The sequence below is a fragment of the Macaca nemestrina genome, chromosome 15 (genome assembly GCF_043159975.1).
Source record: "Macaca nemestrina isolate mMacNem1 chromosome 15, mMacNem.hap1, whole genome shotgun sequence".
Classification (NCBI taxonomy): Eukaryota; Metazoa; Chordata; class Mammalia; order Primates; family Cercopithecidae; genus Macaca; species Macaca nemestrina.
Genome location: NC_092139.1, coordinates 31,808,273 through 31,830,138, shown reverse-complemented (window position 1 = coordinate 31,830,138; position 21,866 = coordinate 31,808,273). Strand labels below are relative to the sequence as shown.

At 53.3% G+C, this 21,866-nt stretch overlaps 1 protein-coding gene across 1 annotated transcript; it reads left to right on the top strand.

Annotated features, from left to right (window-relative positions):
* The first annotated feature begins 1,414 nt into the window (after nucleotides 1-1,414).
* LOC105496201 (BPI fold containing family B member 3) lies at nucleotides 1,415-21,335 on the top strand. Its single transcript, XM_011766387.2, is given in 18 exon segments — nucleotides 1,415-1,439; nucleotides 2,891-3,016; nucleotides 3,998-4,154; nucleotides 6,493-6,597; nucleotides 7,032-7,166; nucleotides 8,944-9,007; nucleotides 10,807-10,830; nucleotides 10,832-10,868; nucleotides 11,651-11,742; nucleotides 11,861-12,013; nucleotides 12,016-12,042; nucleotides 14,365-14,418; nucleotides 16,308-16,478; nucleotides 17,388-17,455; nucleotides 18,709-18,751; nucleotides 19,600-19,663; nucleotides 20,211-20,287; nucleotides 21,064-21,335. Coding segments are annotated over 17 exon segments (1,413 nt in total). The 5' UTR covers nucleotides 1,415-1,439; nucleotides 2,891-2,904; the 3' UTR covers nucleotides 21,094-21,335.
* Nucleotides 21,336-21,866: the final 531 nt, after the last annotated feature.

The following is a 21,866-nucleotide window of genomic DNA, read 5'->3' as shown; positions in this document are numbered from 1 at the left end:
CTCCCGGGTTCACACCATTCTCCTGCCTCAGCCTCCCAAATAGCTGGGACTACAGGCAACCACCACCACGCCCAGCTAATTTTTATATTTTTTGTAGAGACTGAGTTTCACCATGTTGGTCAGTCTGGTCTCGAACTCCTGACCTTAGGTGATTCACCCGCCTTGGCCTCCCAAAGTGCTGGCATTACAGGCATGAGCCACCGCACCTGGCTAATTTTTATATTTTTAGTAGAGATGGGGTTTCACCATGTTGGCCAGGCTGGTCTCAAACTCCCGACCTCAGGTGATCCACCCGCCTTGGCCTCCCAAAGTGCTGGGATTACAGGCGTGAGCCACCGCGCCTGGCCCCAACTTACTGTATTATGTGCTTATTTGTCCCTTTCAGAGCTGTGCTGTCCAACACGACAGCCAATAGCCACACAAGGCGATTGCCTGAAATGTGACAAGTCCAAATCTTGGTGTGCTGTAAGCAGATTTTGAAAACTTAGCATGAGAAAAAGAGAGTAAACCCCATTCATAAGTTTCTGTTGGTTATATGTTAAAAGAGAATATTTTGGATTTGATGGGGGTAAATACACTAGACTATTATAATTAATTTCACCTGTTTCTTTTTACCTTTCAAAGAATGTGGCTACGAGAAAGTTTTAAATTGCATTGCATTTCCACTGGAATGGAATCCTGGCTCCTTCGGGCAGCGGAGTTTGTTTCTTTTATTTACTGCGATCTCCCCAACATCTAGCAGACAGTGGGTGCCTCACAAACGCCTGCAGTGGACTGAATGAATGCGTGCATTTCTCGTTGCTGTCATCTGGACCAGCCTCGGAAAGGGGACAAAGCTCTGGAATTCTGGGGATACCGAGCCTTGGTAGGTGGGGGTGGAGTTCACGCCCCTCCCCCAAGTGTGCCCAGAGTCCCTGTCTCCAGGAACACAGCCCTCTCCATGTGAGGCCTGGGGTGGGGGCGGTGGAGGGTAGAAGACCCAGCAGCTTGAGGTCCCTTCCTTCCCTCCCTAGGCCTTTGCTGGCTGAGGAAGGGTGGGGGGTAGGCAGGGTGGATTCTGTGCCACTGGAATGGCTCTTGGGGAGCCTTCGAGGGATCCCAAGAGATGGCTGAACGGGTAGGTGGCAGGGCCCCACACCTCACCCCTGGCTCTGAGGGAGGTGGCTGCCTGTGCAGTCCCCAAGCCTTCACTCCCACTCCTGGGCACCGACCCCAGTCCCCTTACTCTCCTCTAAGCAGGAAGGCTTAGCCCAGGCCCTCGGGGAAAACCGCAATTTGCTTCTGACATGACATATTGATGGGTTTCTGGCGGCCGTGGCCCCTTTGTGTCCTCAGAGCCGTGTGGGCATATAAGGGCCACCCCTCAGCTCGGGTGGGTGGAGGAACCGACAGGAGGCCGGGAGCCCCCATCCACTGCTTGTGGAGCTGCAGGAGCAAGGGTAAGACAGCTTGAGGCAGCCTTGGGCTCGTCCTGCTGCCCAGCCATTGACCCCACCACCTTCTGCCCTCCCGTATGACTGATGGGCATGGAAAGAGCTCACCTGAGGAGGAACTCACCCTAGGAGGGTACCAAGAGGGTGGGTGAAGAGAAAAACCATGTTCCAGATCTGGGGCCGAGAGAGAGGCAAAGACTTGTATACATTCATAGCCGCAGGGGTGGGCTGTGATCCCTGTGTATGGAGAGAGTTCCAGGAGCGCCCATGTTTCTCCCGGCCAGTGACATGCTGCTGAATTTCTATCTGCTGCCTCCTCAGCAGGGACCCCCCTTCTGACACACAACCATGCACAGAGGCCTTAGACAAGGTCCCTGCCTTCATGGAGTTTACAGGGAAGAGAAACGAGGACACAAACAGATGCAAAACTGCAAATGGAGATCAGCACCTTAAAATAAATATTCTGGGTGATGTTTAGTGACAGATGGATTTCTTTAGACAAAGTGAAGGAGGGAGGCCTCTCCAGGGACACAATGTTTATCTGGAACCTGAATGATAAGGAGTCAGCCATGCAAAGAACAGGGGAGGAAACTTCCTAACAAGGAACCGCATGTGCAAAGGCCCTGGGGTGGGAAGGGGCCTGGCATGTTTAAGCTCAAGGAGGTCAAAGAGGCAGGCAGGGATTTTGTGGTAATGGCAAGAAGCCTGGGTTTCAACCCAGGGCAGTGGGGAGCCACTGAAGGGTTTAAGCAGGAGTGACAGGTAGGCATAGATGGATATGTGATTGGGTGGGCAAATAAGGAACTCCTTAAAGAAAAATCCCACTCTCTGAACTTAGCAGATTAGCCATGCCCCCACCGGCCACCCCATTCCCTTCTTCAACAAGATTTGGGATGGAGGTGGGGGAAAGAGAAAGACAGGACATGTTAAGTCTAAGTGTTGGGTGTCCCCAATCAGCTAGACCTTCTGAAACAGCCTCATGAGCCAGTGGGAAGCAGGTCCTGGAAACAAAGCTCTCATCCTGCCGTCCTGAAGGGGAAGCCCCTCTGTCTACAGCTGTCACTCCAGACACCCGGCCAGGCTCACTGGGCCACTGAGGACTAAGACTTTTCTGTCAGATGGACTCAGGCTTGAATTCTGACTGTGTCTCTGATTAGTTCTGTGGCTTTGGTCTAGTCTCCTATCCCTTTCGGTCTCAGTTTTCCCATCTGAGAAATGGAACCCAATGAGGGAGAGGCTTGGAAAGTGCCTTGGAGATTTGAGTGCATTGGCAGCTGCACCGTGCCACCTGCGTGTTGGCCCTGCTTACGTTTGGAAGGAGAAGGCTTTCCTGGGAGTGAAGCTGGATTTGGGCTGTGCCAGGTGGGCAGGGAGGAGGAAGGCTGACAATGGGAACAGAGAGGGGAAAGGCTGGAGCAGGACGAGGGTCTCAGAGTTCCTGCTTCTGCTCCTTACAGGCGTGCAGCCAGCCATGCTGGGCCTGTGGTCCTTGCTTCTGCTCTGGGGCCTGGCGACTCCATGCCAGGGGCTGCTAGAGACGGTGGGCACGCTCGCTCAGATTGACAAGGATGAACTCGGCAAAGGTGAGCCCCAGGTGGGCAGTCTGTGAGGGGGCTGCGGCAGTGTCAATGACTCAATCTATGTGCTTAGAGCATCTGTTTTAAGAGCAGATAAGAGCAGGCTGTGATTCCCAGCTGCTTAGAGAGCACATTCTCCTGGGAGTAGCTGTGCAGGAGTGAACGTTTCCCTTGCAGGCTGAATTCCCTCTTCTGGGAGGTGGACTGGGTGATATGGGCTGAGGCTGTGTGGGGACTGCGTGTGGCTCAGGGACAGGGACAGGGTGAGATTGAGAAGGTCGAGAGGAGGGCGCTAGCTGGGCCAGTGTCTGCCTCACATTACTAGGGTAGAGGAACTGTACTTGGCATTTGGTACTACAGAGCCCAGTGGCCCGTGGTGACAGTCTCAGGGATGGAGTAGATGGGTCATGAGCAGGAAATGCTTCAGGGAGGCCCCTGGCCTGCCCCTACTTCTACAGGGCTGTTCCTCCATCCTGCCCTTCCCACAATCTGCACTGAGTCAGGCCTGGAGTGCCCAAGAGAGGAGCAGGGACCATCTCCTCCAGCTCAATTGAGCCCTGGTGGCTACAAGCTCCCCCTTCTTTGCCCTCCCTTACAGTGCTGCAGGGCAGTCCAGGATCAGGAGCCCAAGTTACACTATTGACCCCAACCCAATTTGCTGTGTGACTTTGGGCAAGTCTCTGCCCTTCTCTGAGCCTTAGTTTCCCTACTGGTAAAATGAAGGGATTGTCATGAGATTTGCTCATTCATTCTCCAAACACTTACTGGATACCTCCCATGTGCCAGGCAGGGAGGGTGGCCACAGGCCCTGTAGCGGGAGTAAGAGGCTGTTATGGCTTAGTGGGTTCCACCAGTTGAGTGTAACCGCTGGGTTAATTCCGTTTTAAAAAAGAAGCCTACTCAATCTCAGAGGAAGGAGGCAGCTGCCATGGTCCTGGGGGTGAGGGTGCAGTTTCTAGTACCTTCCTACTTCCCCTCTCTCTGCAGCCATCCAGAACTCACTGGTTGGGGGGCCCACTCTGCAGAATGTGCTGGGATCGGTCATAGCCGTGAACCAGGGCCTCCTGGGCTCAGGAGGGCTGCTTGGAGGAGGCGGCTTGCTGGGCCACGGAGGGGTTTTTGGCGTTGTGGAGGAGCTCTCTGGGTGAGTCCCACCTGCTGCACGCGCTACAGGAAGACTTGGCTTTGTTTCCGGGAATTGAGGAGAGATTGACTCTTTTTATTTTGTCTGATAGGCAGTGAGGGTGGTGTGGGAGGGTCGTGATCCAGGTCTAAAAATGATGACTCTACTGCATGCCTGGCAGGACAAGAACAGCAGAAGGCCACTGTGGTTGAGGGTTCCAGCTCTGGGTCAACACTAGTTACTCACTGTGTGAACTTGGGCAAGTTGCTTAGTCTCTCTGGGCTAATCTAGCTATCTGCATGGCTCCCTTTCTCACCTCCTCCAGATGTCCGCTCAAAAAAGGTCTGCACTGATTAGCCCTTTCTTATCCCCACCATACATTTTACAGGTTTGTTTTATGTCTCCTTTGCTAGATTATAGGAGGGGTAGGATTTTTGTCTGACTTGTTCGCCACTGTGTCCCCGGGATCATAAATAGGGACACAGTGGATGCTCAAAAAGTTTTTTGTTTTTTTTTTGAGACAGAGTCTTGCTTTGTTGCCCAGGCTGGAGTGCAGTGGCGTGATCTTGGCTCACTGCAACCTCCGCTTCCCAGGTTCAAGTGATTCTCCTGCCTCAGCCTCCCGAGTAGCGGGGATTACAGGCGCCCACCACCATGACTGGGTAATTTTTGTGGTTTTAGTAGAGATGGAGTTACACCATGTAGGCTAGGGTGGTCTTGAACTCCTGACTTCAGATGATCTGCCCGCCTCGGCCTCCCAAAGTGCTGGGATTACAGGTGTGAGCCACTGTGCCCAGGCTCAAAAAGTGTTTTTGAATGAATAAATGAAGAGCATCACATTATACCTAATATGTGCTAACTCAATGACCACCTATTCAGGCTTTTCTGTGTGTCTAGCACTGTGCATTGTAAATGAATCATCTCACTGAGCCCAAAGGTAGGACTATTATGAACTGCATTTAACAGCTGAGGAGATAAGAGGCTCCCGGCAGTGAAGTGACCTGCCCAAGCTCACCCAGCTAGGGGAGGAGAGGGGAATGTGTCTGTGTGTTTCATCACAGCCCACACTGCCTGGTCAAGTCCAGTGGAAACCAGTCTGTGGCTGGTGGGCGAATTAGAGGAAGGTCAAACGACAGGGCCCAGGCAAGGCTGAAGCCCAGCGTATGGAGAAGAGTCACTGGACAGGAGGCAATGGGGTGCTGGGAACGGATGGGTGTTCACTTCCCTAAACGGAACATAATGTCCGGAAAGCGGGCTGGTAAATGCTGATGTTGCTTGAGGTTTGCTGTGTGTCATTCTGTGGTAGGTGTTGTCAATGTCCCCATTTTACAGATGGGGAAACTGAGGCACAGCAGCACTGTGACTCACCCAAGCCCATCCAGTCAGCTAGTGGCAGAGCTGGGGTTTGAACCATCTGCCTTTTACTGGCTGCAGTATTAGCAGCTACTCATGGGGTGGTTGCCAGGACAGTGAGTCAATCTGTGCCAAGCAGCTGAAAGAGAGCCGGGCACACAGTAAGTGCTGGATAGATATTATTATTATTATTATTATTGATACAATATTCACTCTCCCTCCCCTGTGAAATTTGCCTTCTCAGTGAGGCTGGAGTCTCAGACATGAACCTGGCATTGTTCATGCCTCGAAGAGCTTCTCATAGGTGGTGGAGTCTGACAGTGAAGATCCCATGGGCTCAGGGCAGTGATGGAGGCAGCCCAGGCAGGGTGGGACAGGTGCTCAGAGGGCATCTGCCTGAGGCAGAAAACCAGGGTGGAAGGCTTCCTGGAGCAGTGCATGTGAACTGGGAGGAGTCAGCAAGCTGAAGAGGGATGCAGAGTGGAAGGAGGGTCAAGGGAAGGGTGTTCCAGACAGAGGGAACAGCCTGGGCAAAGACCCAGAAGACAGAGAGTAATGACTTGTGAGGGGCCGTGTCTCAGAACCCATGTGGGTTGCATTTGTGTGTGGGGGTACAGTGGGGCGCAATGTCAAGGCCAGAAACCAAACCAAGGCTGAGACTGTGGGGATGGAGTGGGGAAAAGCTTTAATTCCTCGAGCCTCCAGCGGTGATGATGATAGGACATTTGTTGAGCACACACTGTACCAGGTTCTGCACTCGAATTATCTCACTTGTCTTTGCAACACATCTACGAGGTAGGAACTAGTACCGCCCCACTTTACAGATAAGAAGACTGAGGCCCAGAGAGATTAAGTGATGGGCCAAGGGCTCACAGCTGGCTCTGTGGGTTTGAGGTGAGATAGGGAACACCACCAAGAGCCACTCTGGGCGCCGCCTGGTCTGGGATGGTGGAGGCACTGGGGGGTGTCTGGGAGTGGGCAGCCCTCTCCCTGACTCCCATCCCAGTCTGAAGATTGAGGAGCTCACGCTGCCGAAGGAGTCGCTGAAGCTGCTGCCGGGGTTTGGGGTGCAGCTGAACCTGCACACCAAAGTGGGCATGCATTGCTCTGGGTGAGTGTGTCCTGGGGACCTCTACCGTCCTGCTTCCACCCCCTGCCCTGTTGGAGACTCCTACTCTGCTGTCCCCCAACTCCCTCCCCCTGTATCCCCCATTTCCTTTCACCCTATTTCCTCCCCAAGGGACTCCCAATCCTACTGTTTCCCCCCTGGATCCTATGCCATTGCCCTTCCCCAGGGACTTCCATTTCCCTCTTCCTCCAGACCCGGACCCCACTGCCCAGGCTCACCGGAGAGGGTGGGGGAAGAGGGCGCAGGGAAGTGCAAAATGGGGCTGGGAGGCGGAGGCTGAGAAGGGGATGCGGTGCCTAGGGCACTGGCAGGGCCACCCTCAACCCGCCTCTGCTCAGGACCCAGCCGACCCCGGTGGGTGGGGCCAAGGGTTGGGCCTGGTTGCCTGGCCAAGCTCCCAGCGTCCTTTCTTGCAGCCCCCTTGGGGGCCTTCTGCAGCTGGCTGCCGAGGTGACGTCGCGGGTGGCACTGGGTGTGAGCTCGCGGGGCACGCCCATCCTTATCCTCAAGCGCTGCAGCACGCTCCTGGGCCACATCAGCCTGTTCTCGGGGTGAGTCTGCAGGCTCCAGCCTGCAACCCCGACCCGCTCACCCCCTCGGGATCATCTCGCACTCATCTGGGCGTCTCCCGGGTCTCCCTGGAGCTGCCAGCTGCGTGGACCTGAACTCATCCTACCCCTGCCTGCCCCGCCCACTGGTTTCAACCCCCTCCACAGACCGACAGATTGAGTCCCACCACCGACAGGGACTTCGGCTTAATCCATAGCTTGCGCCACCCACTCCTGGGCATTCCCCTATTCTGGTTCACCGGATCCTGCCGTCCCCTCTCCTCCAGAAGGGGCCCAGGGTCTGCTGGGATCCCTCCATCTGCGGGATTTCAACCCCTGCTCTCAGCACATGAGAGGCCCAACTCTGCCTCTGACTTGCTGTGTGACCCCAGGGAGACCCACTCCCCATCTCCCCATTCTGGGCCTTCGTGTCCCTATCTGTACATGTGGAGCTGGATTTGATTATTTGGAAGGCGCTATGATGTCATCTCTTCCCAGGGGCTGGCCAGGTGGCCCTCCCTACACCTTGTTGAATCAGGTGGCCCTCCGTACACCTTGTTGAATCATCACAATTTTTTTTTTTTTTTTTTTTTTGAGAAGGAGTCTCACTCTGTCACCCGGGCTGGAGTGCAGTGGTGCCATCTCGGCTCACTGCAACCTGTGCCTCCCGGGTTCATGCTATTCTTCTGCCTCAGCCTCCTGAGTAGCTGGGATTACAGGCGCCCGCCACCATGCTAATTTTTGTATTTTTAATAGAGACGGCGTTTCACTATGTTGGCCAGGCTGGTCTTGAACTCCTGACCTCAAGTGATCCGCCTGCGTTGGCCTCACAAAGTGCTGGGATTACAGGTGTGAGCCACCATGCCTGGCCTCTGAATCATCACTTTCATGGGACCATGGAGGCCCAGAGGTCTCCTTGCCCAGGATCACACGCACAGATCTGGCGGGGGTGGAGAGGGACTGCTCTCTGGCTGGGTCCAAGGCCTCTGTCAGCACTCTGAGCCAGGCCACAGCTGCCTCCCACTTGTGTCTACTGTTCTGTGTCCACCTTCCAGGCCCAATCCCAGCTCCTGCCCCATCTTTGTTGGGTAACTCTGAGCAGTGAGGGGTCATCAGGCAGTTCTGCGTTAGCTAACAGCTTGCTCCTGTCTCCACAAGGGCCCTAAGAATGGGATTCCAGGCAAGGGCTTTGGGCTCCTTAAATTCCAGTGGTTCTGTCCTGCTCTTCCGGGATAGAGGGGGCCTGGGGAGGAGTGGAGCCCAGGACAGTGTTGGTGTCCTGTGGTTGGGGCTCTGTGGTTGCCACCCTGCACCCCCATGGTCTCCAAACAGACCTGAGCCCATCTACATGCACTTATCCTCAGGTGTCATTCATTCATTCATTTATTAATCTAACAAATACTTGAACCTGCACTCAGGGAGCTCAATAGCAATCATTGTCCTAGGCCTGAGTGTCTCTTGTTTACAAATATTAGAGGGACAAAGGAGACAGACATTTGTCAAGCACAGATTGTACACCAGCCACATACACACTCCCATAACCCAGGCAGCAGCAACTCTCTAAGGTGGGCACTGTACAGTTGGGGAAAATGAAGCCATTCCCTGGGTCCCCTGGGGAGGTGGAGCCAGGATTTAACTCAGGTCTCCAAAGCCTCAGCCAACCCCATCCCCAAGAGAAGAGACAGGAGAAATCCAGAGCCCCTAGTGTCCCCCCGACCGTGTCATCCAGGCGGAACCGTCCACCTGGCAGCCGCACCCACACGTGTCTCCCTCTGCTCAGACTGCTGCCCACGCCACTCTTTGGAGTCGTGGAACAGATGCTTTTCAAAGTGCTTCCGGGACTGGTGAGTGTGGGGGCCGTGGGCCAGCATGCCCTCTCCCTGGACTGGGCCTCTTTCTCCCCCAGTTTTGGGTAAAGTTGGGTGCCAGGCGGGATTAGGCTGTACTTCCCTTCCACACCCACCAGGTAATCCCATCCGGGCCTGCTGACCGGCCTTCCTGGCGCGCCTGCTAGTCTGGGGGTGGATGACACGATCCTTTCAGATCCTCAAGCCCGAGTGTGTGGCTCCAGGTGGCCTGGGTCCCCTGCTCCCAAATCGGAGGCTCCTTCTTACCCCCTGCTCTGTCTTCTGCCATTTGTATTAGTACTTACTTTATGTTTTTCTTTAAATTAGCTTGAAATGCAAATTGAATCACTTGATGGTTTTAAACTGAGCCCTGTGTTTGGCAATCATGTCTAGAAAAACATGTACCTATATTCATACATCATATATAAACATATGAAGATTAAAGGATGTCTGTCCATGGCCTGCCCCAGACCATCCTGGTTTCCACACCCGAGAGAGCTGGTCTGGCCCAAGCCCCATATCACCGAGGGAGAGGGAGGGCCACATACACAGCAAAGGGCAGTCAGGCCTCCTGGCCCCACCGCCTGGCTGGCTCTCCCTGTGCGTACTTGTGAACGCCGGTGGGGGCGGCAGAGGAATGGGAGCCTAGGGTTGGCAAAACTGCCCTGGGCTTGAGGAAGCCAGTTTGGAAAAGAAGCTTAGCAGGAGGAGGGGCCCCTAGGCAGGACCATGTCAGGCAGGTTTCCCCCAGGGCGTGAGGGTGCGCTTCAATTGCAGCCCCTAACTTAGTCTCTGGGGCAGTTGGCCAGCAGCTAGGTTTTGTGTGACACAAAGAGGTTTTGAAAATGAGCATTCATTGCCCACATTCAGCATTGAAGATTTCTCGTAACAGTCCAGATTTGTGGCTTCTATTGTGCAATCGGTCAGCCTGGCTGCCAAATACCTCCCTCCTGTAAGTGGGAAGTACCTCTGGTACCTCCCGTCTGGTGCCCAGAGGGTTTGCTTTCTCCACCCCCAGCAGAGTCCCTCTCGTCTCCTCTCATTTCTGTGACTTGCCTGATCTCAGAAGTTCTGGAGTTCGGGGCCCCCACTTGACATGCAACAGCCCTCTTTTGTTTCTCTGAAAGCAGCTGTGACCTTGGACAGGTCACCTTCTTCTCTGGCCTCAGCTGGAGGATGAAGGGCTGGAATGGTCCTCTCTGAGGCTCCCACTCCAGTGGGCTATGGGACTCAGGCTCTGTGATTCCCCAGACTCGGATTCTGAAAGTCAAACCGCTTGCTCCCTGTTCTCCTAGCACAGGACTTAGGAATGAACATGTGGTGATATGCTGGATGGACACCCCAGATCCAGGCCTGACTCTCTGGGTGGAGGCGAGGAGGTGCCCCGCTGTGGGGTCTTGATCCTAGGCTTCCCAGTGCCCACATAGGATGGCAGGGGATGGCCTGTGACTTTATGGGGAACCAAAGCCACTTTTGCCTCCTCAGATGAAGGCCTTGTCCGCATGCCCAAACCAGCCTCTGAAATGTGTCTCCCATGGTCCCCCAGCCACCTTTGGGGGTTTTCTAATGGGGCTCTTGTAACCAAGGAAAGACAGCTTGGGGGCCCACTCAACCCTCCTGACACCTCAAGCTCCAGCACCTCCCCTGCCTCCCACCTGTGTATCTCCTGTCTGTCTCTGCCTTCTGCCTTGGTCCCCAGCACCACGTAGCACCAGATAGCAAAGCATTTAAAGAACGTGCAGCTGTCCTCGCAGCGAGCTCTTCTTTGCCCTGTAACATCCGTCTCTCTGACACAGCTGTGCCCCGTGGTGGACAGTGTGCTTGGGCGTGGTGAATGAGCTCCTGGGGGCTGTGCTGGGTAAGTTAGGGCGCAACGCCCTCCTCTTTGCCCCTTCTACCCCTCTCTGTACGACCCCAATGGGGTAGGGTACTAAGGGGAGCCGAAAGGGGCAGGATCTCGGGGTCCTTCAGTTCCTCCTCACACTGACAGGCTGCCCCTTTGAGGAGCCTCATGGAGGAGGCCTGGGCTGAGCCGCCTAGCAGGGACTGCAGACCCAGAACCATCGGTTCGCTCTATGTTGGGTGCTGCAGACCAACATTTATTGAGCACCTAGTGTGTGCTTGGCACTGTCAGAAACAGGGGGAAGATATGATGACTACCTGATCAGACTAGAATGACCGAGGCCCAGAGAGCTCAAGTAAGGAACCCAAGGCCCCGCAGGCCCCAGCAGACCCCAGTCTCTCTGTGCCTCATGGAGACACTAGTGCTTTCGGTGTTCATAAAATGGGTTTGGGAAAATATAAAAAGGCACAACCAGGAAAAGAATAGAAAACTTGGGGCCGGTATGTCTCTGTAGGTGGTGTTATGTAAGACAGGCAGGGTGGCAGTGTGTTAGTGGCACCAACTCTGGAAAACAGGAATCCTGGTTTTGAATGCTGTGACTGTGTGGCCTTGGCCTGGTGACTTCCCCTGTCTGAACCTCAATTTCCACATCTGTAAAATGGGGATGAAGTCGCGGCCAAGTGAATGCTTAGCAGAGTGCTAGGCACTCAGCAGACATCAGTAAATGGAAATAGGGGCTATTAGGATTGGGAATTGGGCTTATGGGGTCGTTCTCCACCCCTCCCTTTCCCATGCAGGCTTGGTGCCCCTTGGGGCTCTTGGGTCCCTGGAATTCTCTCTGGCCACACTGCCTCTCATCTCCAACCAGTACATAGAACTGGACATCAACGTGAGTAACCAGAGGGGCCTCTCCTGCTGCTGGGGGAGGCTAGATAGGCGATGTCGGGTTCAGGCGGGTGGGTGAGCACCTCAAGACCCTCACTCGGCCCTGTTTCCTGCCCCTGCAGCCTATCGTGAAGAGTGTAGCTGGTGACATCATTGACTTCCCCAAGTCCCCTGCCCCAGCCAAGGTGCCCCCCAAGGAGGACCACACATCCCAGGTGACAGTGCCACTGTACCTCTTCAACACCATGTTTGGACTCCTGCAGACCAACCGGTGCCCGTCGACATGGACATCACCCCTGAGCTGGTGAGTGTGGTGCCTGGGGGATGGGATGGGGGGGTCCCTGCCCTGCTGTGCCTTGGCATTGCTAGTGCTGACCTACGCGCTGATCAGCCCCTGCTGAGCCCTCTTCTCTATAATAAAAGGGAGTTGAACACGTTTAGAGTGTGTACACTGCTATTGTCCACTCCTGTACTTAAGGGAGACGTTGCTAATCGATCGTGGTCCTCTACCTGGTTAAATGTGACTGGGACCTCTGAATCCTTCTCAACTTGGCACTCCAGGAGGTCACTTTCAATTGGTCAGGACTGGCATATGGAATGAAGCCCAGTTTCCGTCCCTGTATCAGATGAGCCTTTCTACAGTCTAAGCACTAAAGTATGAACCACTAACATTTCCACTGCTTTCTCAAGAGCAGATTTGAGTGGGCCAAGAGCAGATTTGAGTGGAAGAAAAGAAAACTAGGCAGGGTGGCTCATGCCTGTAATCCCAGCACTTCCGGAGGCTGATAGGGGGAGGATCACTTGAGCCCAGGAGACACCCCATCTCTACACAAAATACAAATATTAGCCAGGCACGGTGGTGCATTGCCTGTGGTCCCAGTTACTTGCGAGGCTGAGGTGGGAGGATCACGTGAGCCTGGGAGGTCAAGGCTGAAGTGAGCTGTGCTTGTGCCACTGCATTCCAGTCTGGGTCACAGAATGAGACCTTGTCTCAGAAAAAAAAAAAGAAGAAAGAAAGAGAGAAAGAGGAAAGAAAGAAAGAAAGAAAGAAAGAAAGAAAGAAAGAAAGAAAGAAAGAAAGAAAGAAAGAAAGAAAGGAAGGAAGGAAGAAGAAAGAAAGGAAGGAAGAAAGAAGAAAGAAAGGAAGAAGAAAAAGGAAGAAAGAAGAAAAAGGAAGAAAGGAAGAAAGAAAAAGGAAGGAAGGAAGGAAAGAAAGGAAGAGAAAAAAGAGAGAAAGAAAGAAAAAAGAAAGAAAGAAAGAAAAAAGAAAGAAAGAAAGAAAGAAAAGAAAGAAAGAAAGAAAGAAGAAAGAAAGAAAGAAAGAAAGAAAGAAAGAAAGAAAGAAAGAAAGAAAGAAAAGAAAGAAAGAAAGAAAGACAGAAAGAAAGAAAGAAAGAAAGAAAGAAAGAAAGAAAGAAAGAAAGAAAGAAGACAGACTCGGGTTGGATTGCTACCAAGAGTTACCTGAACTTTTGTTCTGTAGCTTCTAGTACCTCCCAACTTCCATTCTGTCCATTCTGGCCCCTCTCACATCCTGGAAAGCCCAGACCCCCAGAGGCCCCACCCAGAGGCATTTATTTTGGTCTCAGCCTGGGCTCCCCACTTGTAGCTCAGGCCCAAGGAAGCAGGGGTTGGTCACTCACTTCTTGCAAGTGGGGTCCAGACAGCACTCTGAAGGCCTCTGGGAGGCTGGAACAGGACCCTGAGCTGCGGGGAAGGTGTCTTCTAGTTGGGGGATGGGGGCAGTCATAGCCAGCAGAGACTCTGAGTGTAAGAACGTGCCTGTCTGAGCGGCCTGCGGACGTGGATGTGTGTATAGAAGCATTGGGTGTGTGCATATGAGCATCATGGCAAGAGAGAGGAATGTCAGAGGCCTCGTCCTGGTGCTGCGTGTATGCTTATCCTGTGTGAACAGGGTTGTTGTGAGAAGTGGGCATGTGTAGTTCAGGGCAGGGGGGTCTCAAACATCAGGGCCCCCGGAGGCTGGGCCATCATCAATTAGCGGCCTGATGGGACTGTAGTGAACTGGGGGCCCTGTGCCCCATTTCTCAGGTAATTGCCACTCAGCTGACGCAAGGGGAGGAGGTACAGGTTCAGCGTGACCAGATTTTCCAACTCTTTAGCCAGAAACTGAAAAATTTACATACAACTTCCTGATTTATAAATACTAGAGACGAATTCATAGTTTTTGAAAATACTATTTGGGTAAAAGGCAAAAAGATCTGGGGTCAGATCTCTGGGTCTTTAGATCATGAGCCCTGGCAGAGTGAGTAAAAGGTTCTGAAGTTAGCCTGCCTGTGTTCAAATCCTGGTGTCACCACTTACCAATTGTGTGAAGAGCCTCAGTGTCTCCATCTGTTAAATGGGGGCAATGGCAGCACTCACCTCTTTGAGCTGTTGTAAAGGTGAAATGCGCAAAGGTGTGCAGAGCCCCTAGCATCTGCCTAGCATGCAGTAAGTGCTCAATAATTGCTAGCTGTTAGAACAAACTTGAGTGTTTGTAGTGATATGTGTATGAAATTGACAGGGTAGGGGGAAGAGTGGTGAACAAAACTGCTCTGTGTGTGCCGAGGGATTCCTGTTCTGTCTCTGTGCTCACCAACTTTCTCTCCCATTGGGGGTCCAGGTTCCCAGCGATGTCCCACTGACAACTACAGACCTGGCAGCTTTGCTCCCTGAGGTGAGTGACCCTCTCATGGGTTTTGATCATTGTAGCTTTTTCCTGATGACCATGAATGGGCTCCAGAATCTTTCTCAATACAGCTCTCCAGGCAACTGCAATTGAACAATTGAGTCCAAATTCACACTAAAGTGTGAATGACGAACACAGCATCCTTTCCTGATAGCAGATTTTGCTTAGAGAGTAAAGGATTAGCGTTTGACTGCCCCAGAAATCAACTGGGCATTTATCCTATGGAAATTGTTTCTGTAGCACACAAGGGCAAAATTCTTTTCAGGTTACTGAGCTCCCTTCCTCCAATTGGCTTACTTCATCCTGACCTTAGTCTTCAATGTCCCCAGAAAAAAGACTCAGGGTACTGGTCTTGGAGAGGAAAGAAAAGGGAGAGGGTCAGGTGGGTCTCCCTAGTGGACATGAATACATGACTTCAAGGTCTGGCCTCAGCTTTCCCATCCTTCAATTGGGGCTGGACCAGCCGCTTTCCAGCTGTGAGAACTGGAATTCGTACTGAAGTTAAAATGTCTACTACAAGGTCCTTATATAACAGCAGATTCTGAAACAGGTTGGAAAGAGGCCTGGGGGCCTGGGCTCTCACCAGAGAGGATGGAAATGGAAGCTGGTTTTGGGGGTACAGAGGACAAACTCTGAGTCCTTGAAGGTGGTGATTCAAAGCAGTCTGGATGAATGAGGTGGGGGCCTCGGCTTTCCAGAGTCCCCTGGCTAAAGGGCATAGGAGCCTCATGGAAGGGATGCAATTAGAGTCAGACATTCAGAAGAACCTACAGATGGCAGGAGTGGAGAGGGACATGGGGCAGGCAGAGATGACTGAAGCAGGGGTATCCAGATGTAGCAAGTGGGGCCTGCCCCTCCAGGGGAGGGCTAGTCTCTGGAGGCTGAATCCTTTGGCCTCCATTTGCTGGCCTTGCAGCTTCAGAGCCCCATGTGGCTTCAGATTCTGTGGCATGTGAGGGTGGAATGAGGCCATTCCTGGTCCTGATGATCCTGCCACTTGGGGATTCTGGGCTTGAGGAAGCCTAGACTCAAATTCCAGCAGGTAAGCGTCCCAAGGGACGTAATTATGTGTTCTAAGCTTCTGTGGTTCTGTAATTTCCTTAGTTTCATGACGTTGCAATCATGAGACCCAGAATTTCCTGATCGTGTGACTCATTTAGGCAGTCAGCGAATATCCGCTGAGCACCTACTGTGTGACAGGCCCTGCCATGGAACACGGGCACACCTGCAGCTGGGGCTGCACAGAGGGCAAACAGTGAAAGGAGACAAAAGCTTCTGCACTTGAGGGGTTGCCATTCTGCTGGAGGTGACAGACAGTGCACAAATAAACAAAAACAGAAACAGAAGGTGGAAGGCATGGAGTGGTGAAGGTGGCTTAGGAGTGCTGGCTGGTGCTTTTAGACACCACCAGCAAGGCCTCGCTGAGGAGGTAACACTTGAGTGAGGGAACTTTGCAGTTCTCTGGGAAGATATTTCCAGGCAGAGGGAGCAGCAAGTGCAAAGGCCCTGGGGCCTGCCGGGAGCATCCCTGGCAGCTGGAGGAGCAGCCACGTGGCCAGTGAGTCTAGAGGGAGAATGCAGGGAGGGGAGCAGGTGAAGTGGAGAGGTGGGGAGGGGGGATGGAGGACACAGAGCCTGTGGCCTCAGCGAGGATTCTGACTCTGCGTGAGACCGGAAGTCTGATGTGGCAGTCCCGCAGGTTGGTGTCTCCACCCCTGAGTGTAGCCTCGTGGGGGCTGAGACCAGGCCTGTGTTGTTCAGGCTGCAACCTCATTGCCCAGCACGTTGCCCGGTGCCTGGTAGGTGCTCAGTGAGTGTTTGCTGACTGACTGACTGTAGTCCTGGGGCATCTGAGTTCTGCCCCTGCATTTCTCTAGGCCCTGGGGAAGTTGCCCCTGCACCAGCACCTCCTGCTGTCCCTGCGGGTGAAGGAAGCTCCCACAGTCACACTCAACAACAAGAAGGCCTTGGTCTCCCTCCTAGCCAACATCCATGTGCTGTTCTATGTCCCTCAGGGGACCCCTGAATCCCTCTTCGAGCTGAACTCGGTGAGTGGTCAAGGGGTGGGTGGGGGTCTGGCACTGGGGTTCCGAATGGGGCTGACCGTCTCCAGGACTGTGGAGGTGCCGCCCCTGATTTCAGGGTGGGAGCCCCACATAGCCCAGCACAGGAAGCCCCCCAACAACCATTGTCATCATCTGGGCTGAGCCCCAAGACCCTGCCTCAGTTCCTGCCTGCTCCCTCCCGTCATGTCTGCCTGGGCCTGTTCGGGCCACCCACGCTGCTTCTTGGGGGTCTCAGGCATTGCTCCCCATCTCCCCAGCCTCTCTCTGCCCAGCTATCTCCCTGATGACGCTCCAGCTTCCTCTGACCCTCCCTCTCCAGTCGGCTTCCTCCACCCCACCTCTGCACACATCTGGACGGAGGCAGGCCCCTCCCGGGACCGTCTGCCCTGGCTCCCCATGGCCAAACACCTGAGCCTGACATTCATTGTCCTCCTGTCCCATCCTCGCCTTGCACATCCTTGCCCCCTAAGCCTCAGCTACTCAAGTCTACCAGGTCCTCCGCCTCTGGTTTGTCTGTGCTGGGTCCACCACCTGGAGTGCCATTTCCCCCTTCCCTCCACTAGCTCCTCATCTTTCATGATTCAGCTGCTACCTCACTGGAGAGGCCTTCCCTCACCGCACAGCAGGCGTGCTTGAGGGGCTCTCCAAGCCCCTGCAGCCCCAGAGCTTCCTCTCCTACAATACCAATTGCCCTCAATTTTAATACTGTGGTTCTCTGCTGTTCAAGAGAAGAGCAAAACCTTCAAATTACCTCCTCAGAGCTCAGCAAGGACCCTGACACACAGTAGGGCCTCAGTAAGGTTAGTAGACCGAACAGATGGATGGAGGCAGACCTGTCTTCAAGCTCCTTCTGCCGATTGCGGGTGACCTCTGCCTGCTTTGCCCATGCAGGTCATGACTCTGCGTGCCCAGCTGACTCCCTCGGCTACCAAGCTGCACATCTCCCTGTGCCTGGAACGGTAACGTGGGACCCTGGGGACAGGATCTTGCTCTTGTCTTTAGGAACAAGAATTAGGGGCTGGCAGGATCCACCTCCCATTTCTTGGGCATCAACAAAGTTCCAGGTGTTTTCCCAGCATCCTCTTTGCCTTCAGCACCTGCCAGGGAGGAGACAGTGTCAGTCCATGTTATAGACAAGGAATCGGGGGCTCAGAGCAGCAGGCTCGAGTGGGCTTCTTCCACGGCACCCCTTGCTGCTGAAAACCTGCCTCTGGGAGATAAAGCTGCTGCCGGGATGTGGAGTCCAAACTCCTGAGTTAGCAGCCCCAGAGGCTAACCAAGAGACAACCGGCCTTGAGTGTCAGGAAGTGCGTTGTTATTCATGTGGACTTCTTGCTTCTCTACTCTCCTCAGCCTCGTGGTAACTAGGCATCCATCATGATAATCATAATGACCAAGATGATGGTCCTTCATCACATGCACAGTACTTTACAGTTTGCAAAGCACCATCTACATGCACAGTACTTTATAGTTTGCAAAGCACTGTGCTGGCCCAGGCTCACACAGCAGGCTGTCCCTAGAGCAGGTCTGCAGTCTGGGCCTCAGTGATGTCACCATGGCGGGGCCCCGGCCTCTCTGTCCCTCCCCTGGCAATAGGGACTTTCCTGGAGATTACTGAGACCTGGTGTCCTGTGTCACAGGCACCCATTGCTCCTCTGACTCCATCTTAGCGCCCCCACAACAGGCTACTGCTGCCCCTGCCTTCCATTGTTGCCTCATTGCCGACTTTGACAGAGGGCCTTGCCTGCTGCCTGGGTGCACCTCCACTTCCTGATGCTAGTTCACGTGTCCGCCTTTTAGGAAGTAGAGATGGCCCTGAATCTGCACTTGGGCCAGATATGATCCATCAGTGAGTTGCTGCCTTGAGTGGGCACCTGCTGTATGCAAGGCACTCTGTGTCCAGTGCTCAGTCTGGGGGAGGGCCACTCTTCTGAAGGGTTCAGCCATCTGCCCAGGGTCAAATAGCCGGGAGTCAGGCAAAAGCGCCAAGGCCAGAGGTGGTGGTCATGATGCCTCAGAAGGGAGGTTAGGTCCCTTTGGGTCCATTTTACAGGTAGGAAAACGGAATCTCCAAGTCAAGGCTGGATAGAGGGAGAGTGTTGGGCCTGTAACCCTGTTTCCTGATCCTGAGAGCTATGGTGGGGCAGGCTGGGGGTGGGACAGGGGTGGTTGGGGGTAGCGGGGGCCCCAGCATCTCTCTTCTCTCCACCAGGCTCAGTGTCAAGGTGGCCTCCTCCTTTACCTATGCCTTTGACGTAAGTTCCTGGGAGGGTGAGGGGCTTGGAGGTGGTGAGAGTCTTCAGGTGTGGTGTGGAAAGGGGGTGGCCATGAGTCATGGGCCGTATGGCTGAGCTGACCTCAGGATTGGGCTCTGCCCCAATAAGCCAGAGTGGGCAAATATCAGGGCTTGTGTGGGTGTGTTGGGGGAGGTGGGGGCAGTGGGGAGAGAGAGAGAGAGTGGGGAGCAGTGGGGGCAGTGGGAAGAGAGAGAGAGAGAGAGAAACAGTGATCATCTTAGGAAAGTGAATCTCATGATCTTCCACGGTCTTGGAACCTCACAAAGTTTTGGACATCTAGAACCTCACAAGGGTCCATCATTCTGGAACTTCACCCAAGTAATAAGTTTCCCAAACTCAGAAAGTTCCATTTCAGAAGTCACAGAGCCCCGAGGTTCCTGCTTCTTACAGAGTTCTGAGGTTCTGGAATTTCACCATGGGCTCAGTTTCTAGAACATTCTCGGAGTCCCTAAACTGACAGGAATCTAAGGTCAGAGCCCACAGACTGGAGCTGGGCACACTTCCTTCCCTCTTTCTTAGGCACTGCCCACCTCCAGGCCCCACAGACTCTTACAGGAAAGCACTTCTTCCAAGCTCATGGGGCCTGGGGTAAAGCCAGCCTAAATCACAGAATCTCTTTCGGGATCGCTGGTGGACAGCCCAGGCCACCCCCAAGTGCCCTGTGCCTGCCAGGAGCTGTGGCCTCAGGCTTGGGGAAGGCTGAGGCGGCTGGGTCCCTGGGTTTCTCTCTCTGAGAAGGGGGTGCTGCTGCCTGCAAAGCCACACCCCAGAGCACCACCTGCACCGCCCTGTGTGTTCTGTTGCAGGAATCGCGTTTAGAAGAATGGCTCAGTCATGTGGTCCGGGTAGTGTATGCACCGAAGCTTAACGGTATGGCAGCTTTTGCTCTCTTGGACACGTGGAGTGTCCAAATATGGGATTGTCTAGTCTGTTGCCTCTCTTTATGGTTCTGATGGGGGCACTGAGGCCAGAGAGAGGTCGGTCCTCATCTGCAAGATGCAGATACTGAGGCACCAATTTTTCCATTTCAATAACATTGATCAGCACCTACATCATGCCAGCCTATGGGCTTCAAGAGCTGATCTGACCTCAGTCCTGCCTTAAGCTCCCACAGTCTCGTAGGAAATAATCATATAAACAAATGATTAGAATATAGATGACCCAGAGTGTGTAAGGGATTGATGAAGCCTTTAGGAGGCTGGATACAGGGACACCACTGACACAATACAGAATAGGGACATTTTTGTTTGGGTGTAGGAGGATAAGTAGGAGTTTGCCAATAAGAAGCTGATTCCCTGAGAAGAGAACTGGCTGGCTAGTGAAAGTGATGGAATAGGGTCAGCAGGGTCCGAGGGTCCCTAGAGTCCAAGACCTCCCCACCAACATACCTTTGTTTTCAACGATTCTCTCTTCACAGTGGCCCTGGATGTTGGAATTCCCCTGCCTAAGGTTCTTAACATCAGTTTTTCCAGTTCAGTTCTGGAGATCATAGAGGTGAGTCTTCTCTGCAGATATGGTGCAGATGGGCCTTAAGCTTGTCTCTGGAAAGCCCTACTTGGAACTCATGAGGGGAATGCTTTGCTTCATCCTTTTGTCTGTCCCTGACCCATTTTCTAAATTTCTCAGTGAGTTACAAATTACCTAACTTAGGAATATATGACGTGTGTGCTACCACTCCTCCATTACTTGCCCATGGCAGGCATCATCAACCAATCACGGAGTTCTTTCCCATTGGATTCAGACACATGTCTGGCCTCTAGAATGGAACCTAAGATTTACTCACAGAATCACAGTTCCCCTGGTCCAACAGCAACAAATACATATGCTGTCTCTCCCTTATCTTGTGTCTGCAGCAGATATGACCAATGGATCATGACATTTTTTCTTGTGGAATATTGATATGGCCTCACAATCCTTTTCAAACCAGCACAACTCTGGGTGGTGGAATAGCTCTAGGAGGGGAGCAGAGCAGAGAGTTCTGTACCCATTTCTCAGATGAGGACCAAGGCTGAACTAGGTCAGATTTCTGGCCCAAGATCACACAGTAAATTAATAGCAGAAATGGCACTTGAACTTGAGTCTATTAAGTCCTCAAGTCAGAGCCTGTCCCACACTGGATGTCATTTGTTCATCATTAATTTATTCATTTAATGAGTACCTGCTGTGTTCCAGGTACAGCACCAATCCCAGGGCAGGGGGGTAAAGATGGCTGCAGGGATGGGGCATTGCAGAGACTCAGGGGCGTAACCAAGAGTGGTTCTTCCTTACAGAATGCTGTTGTGCTGACCGTGGCATCCTGAGGCTGAGACATGGCCACCAGCCCTCCCTGTTGACTACTAGAGACCACCTGTCCACTCTGCCTCAATTTCCCTCCCAGTCTCTAGCTGGTGTTGGTGACAGTAAAATTGCCCTCTGGCCCTGCAGCACTACTCCAAGTTTGAGGTGGAAACTGCCTGGGTAATCATAGAATTGCCTCAGAGAGAGCTCTGGGACCTCAGTAGCAAGCCCTGAGCTTTCAATAAATGACTCCTCTATCTCGGTATCTCCTGGCTGGTTTATTCCCCAGTCACACAGGACTTGCCTTGGCCTTTGCCTCCAGTGCCCTCCTTAGCTCCAGGTAGGAGCTTCTGGGAGGTGAGGGGACTCAGGGCCTTGACATTGTAGCTTTGAGTCCCTAACTGACCTTGTTGGCCTGGACAGCCTCTGTGTCCTGTTCTGCCTTCCTCTCTGTCCCTTCCCTCCCACCTCCATCTCTCTCTCTCTTTCTAAATACTTTTACCTTTCTCTCTCTCTCTCTCTCTCTCTGAGTCTGTGTTTTTCTCTGTTTCTGACTTTGGGATGCTTATCAGGAGTGACATCTGAGCTGAATTTTGAAGGAAGAATAGGAGCTTTCCAGGGAGAAGAGGCACTAGCACCCCAGGAAGCAAGGATGAGTGAGACTTATTCTTGCCTTGTGGTCTGTCGGGGTAGGGGGTCCCTACTGGCTGCACATCAGACGAGCTGTGCCAAACGCCCTTGTTGCAGATGGGGAGACTGAAGCCAGAGCAGGGCTTGGCTGGCCCCGACCCACACA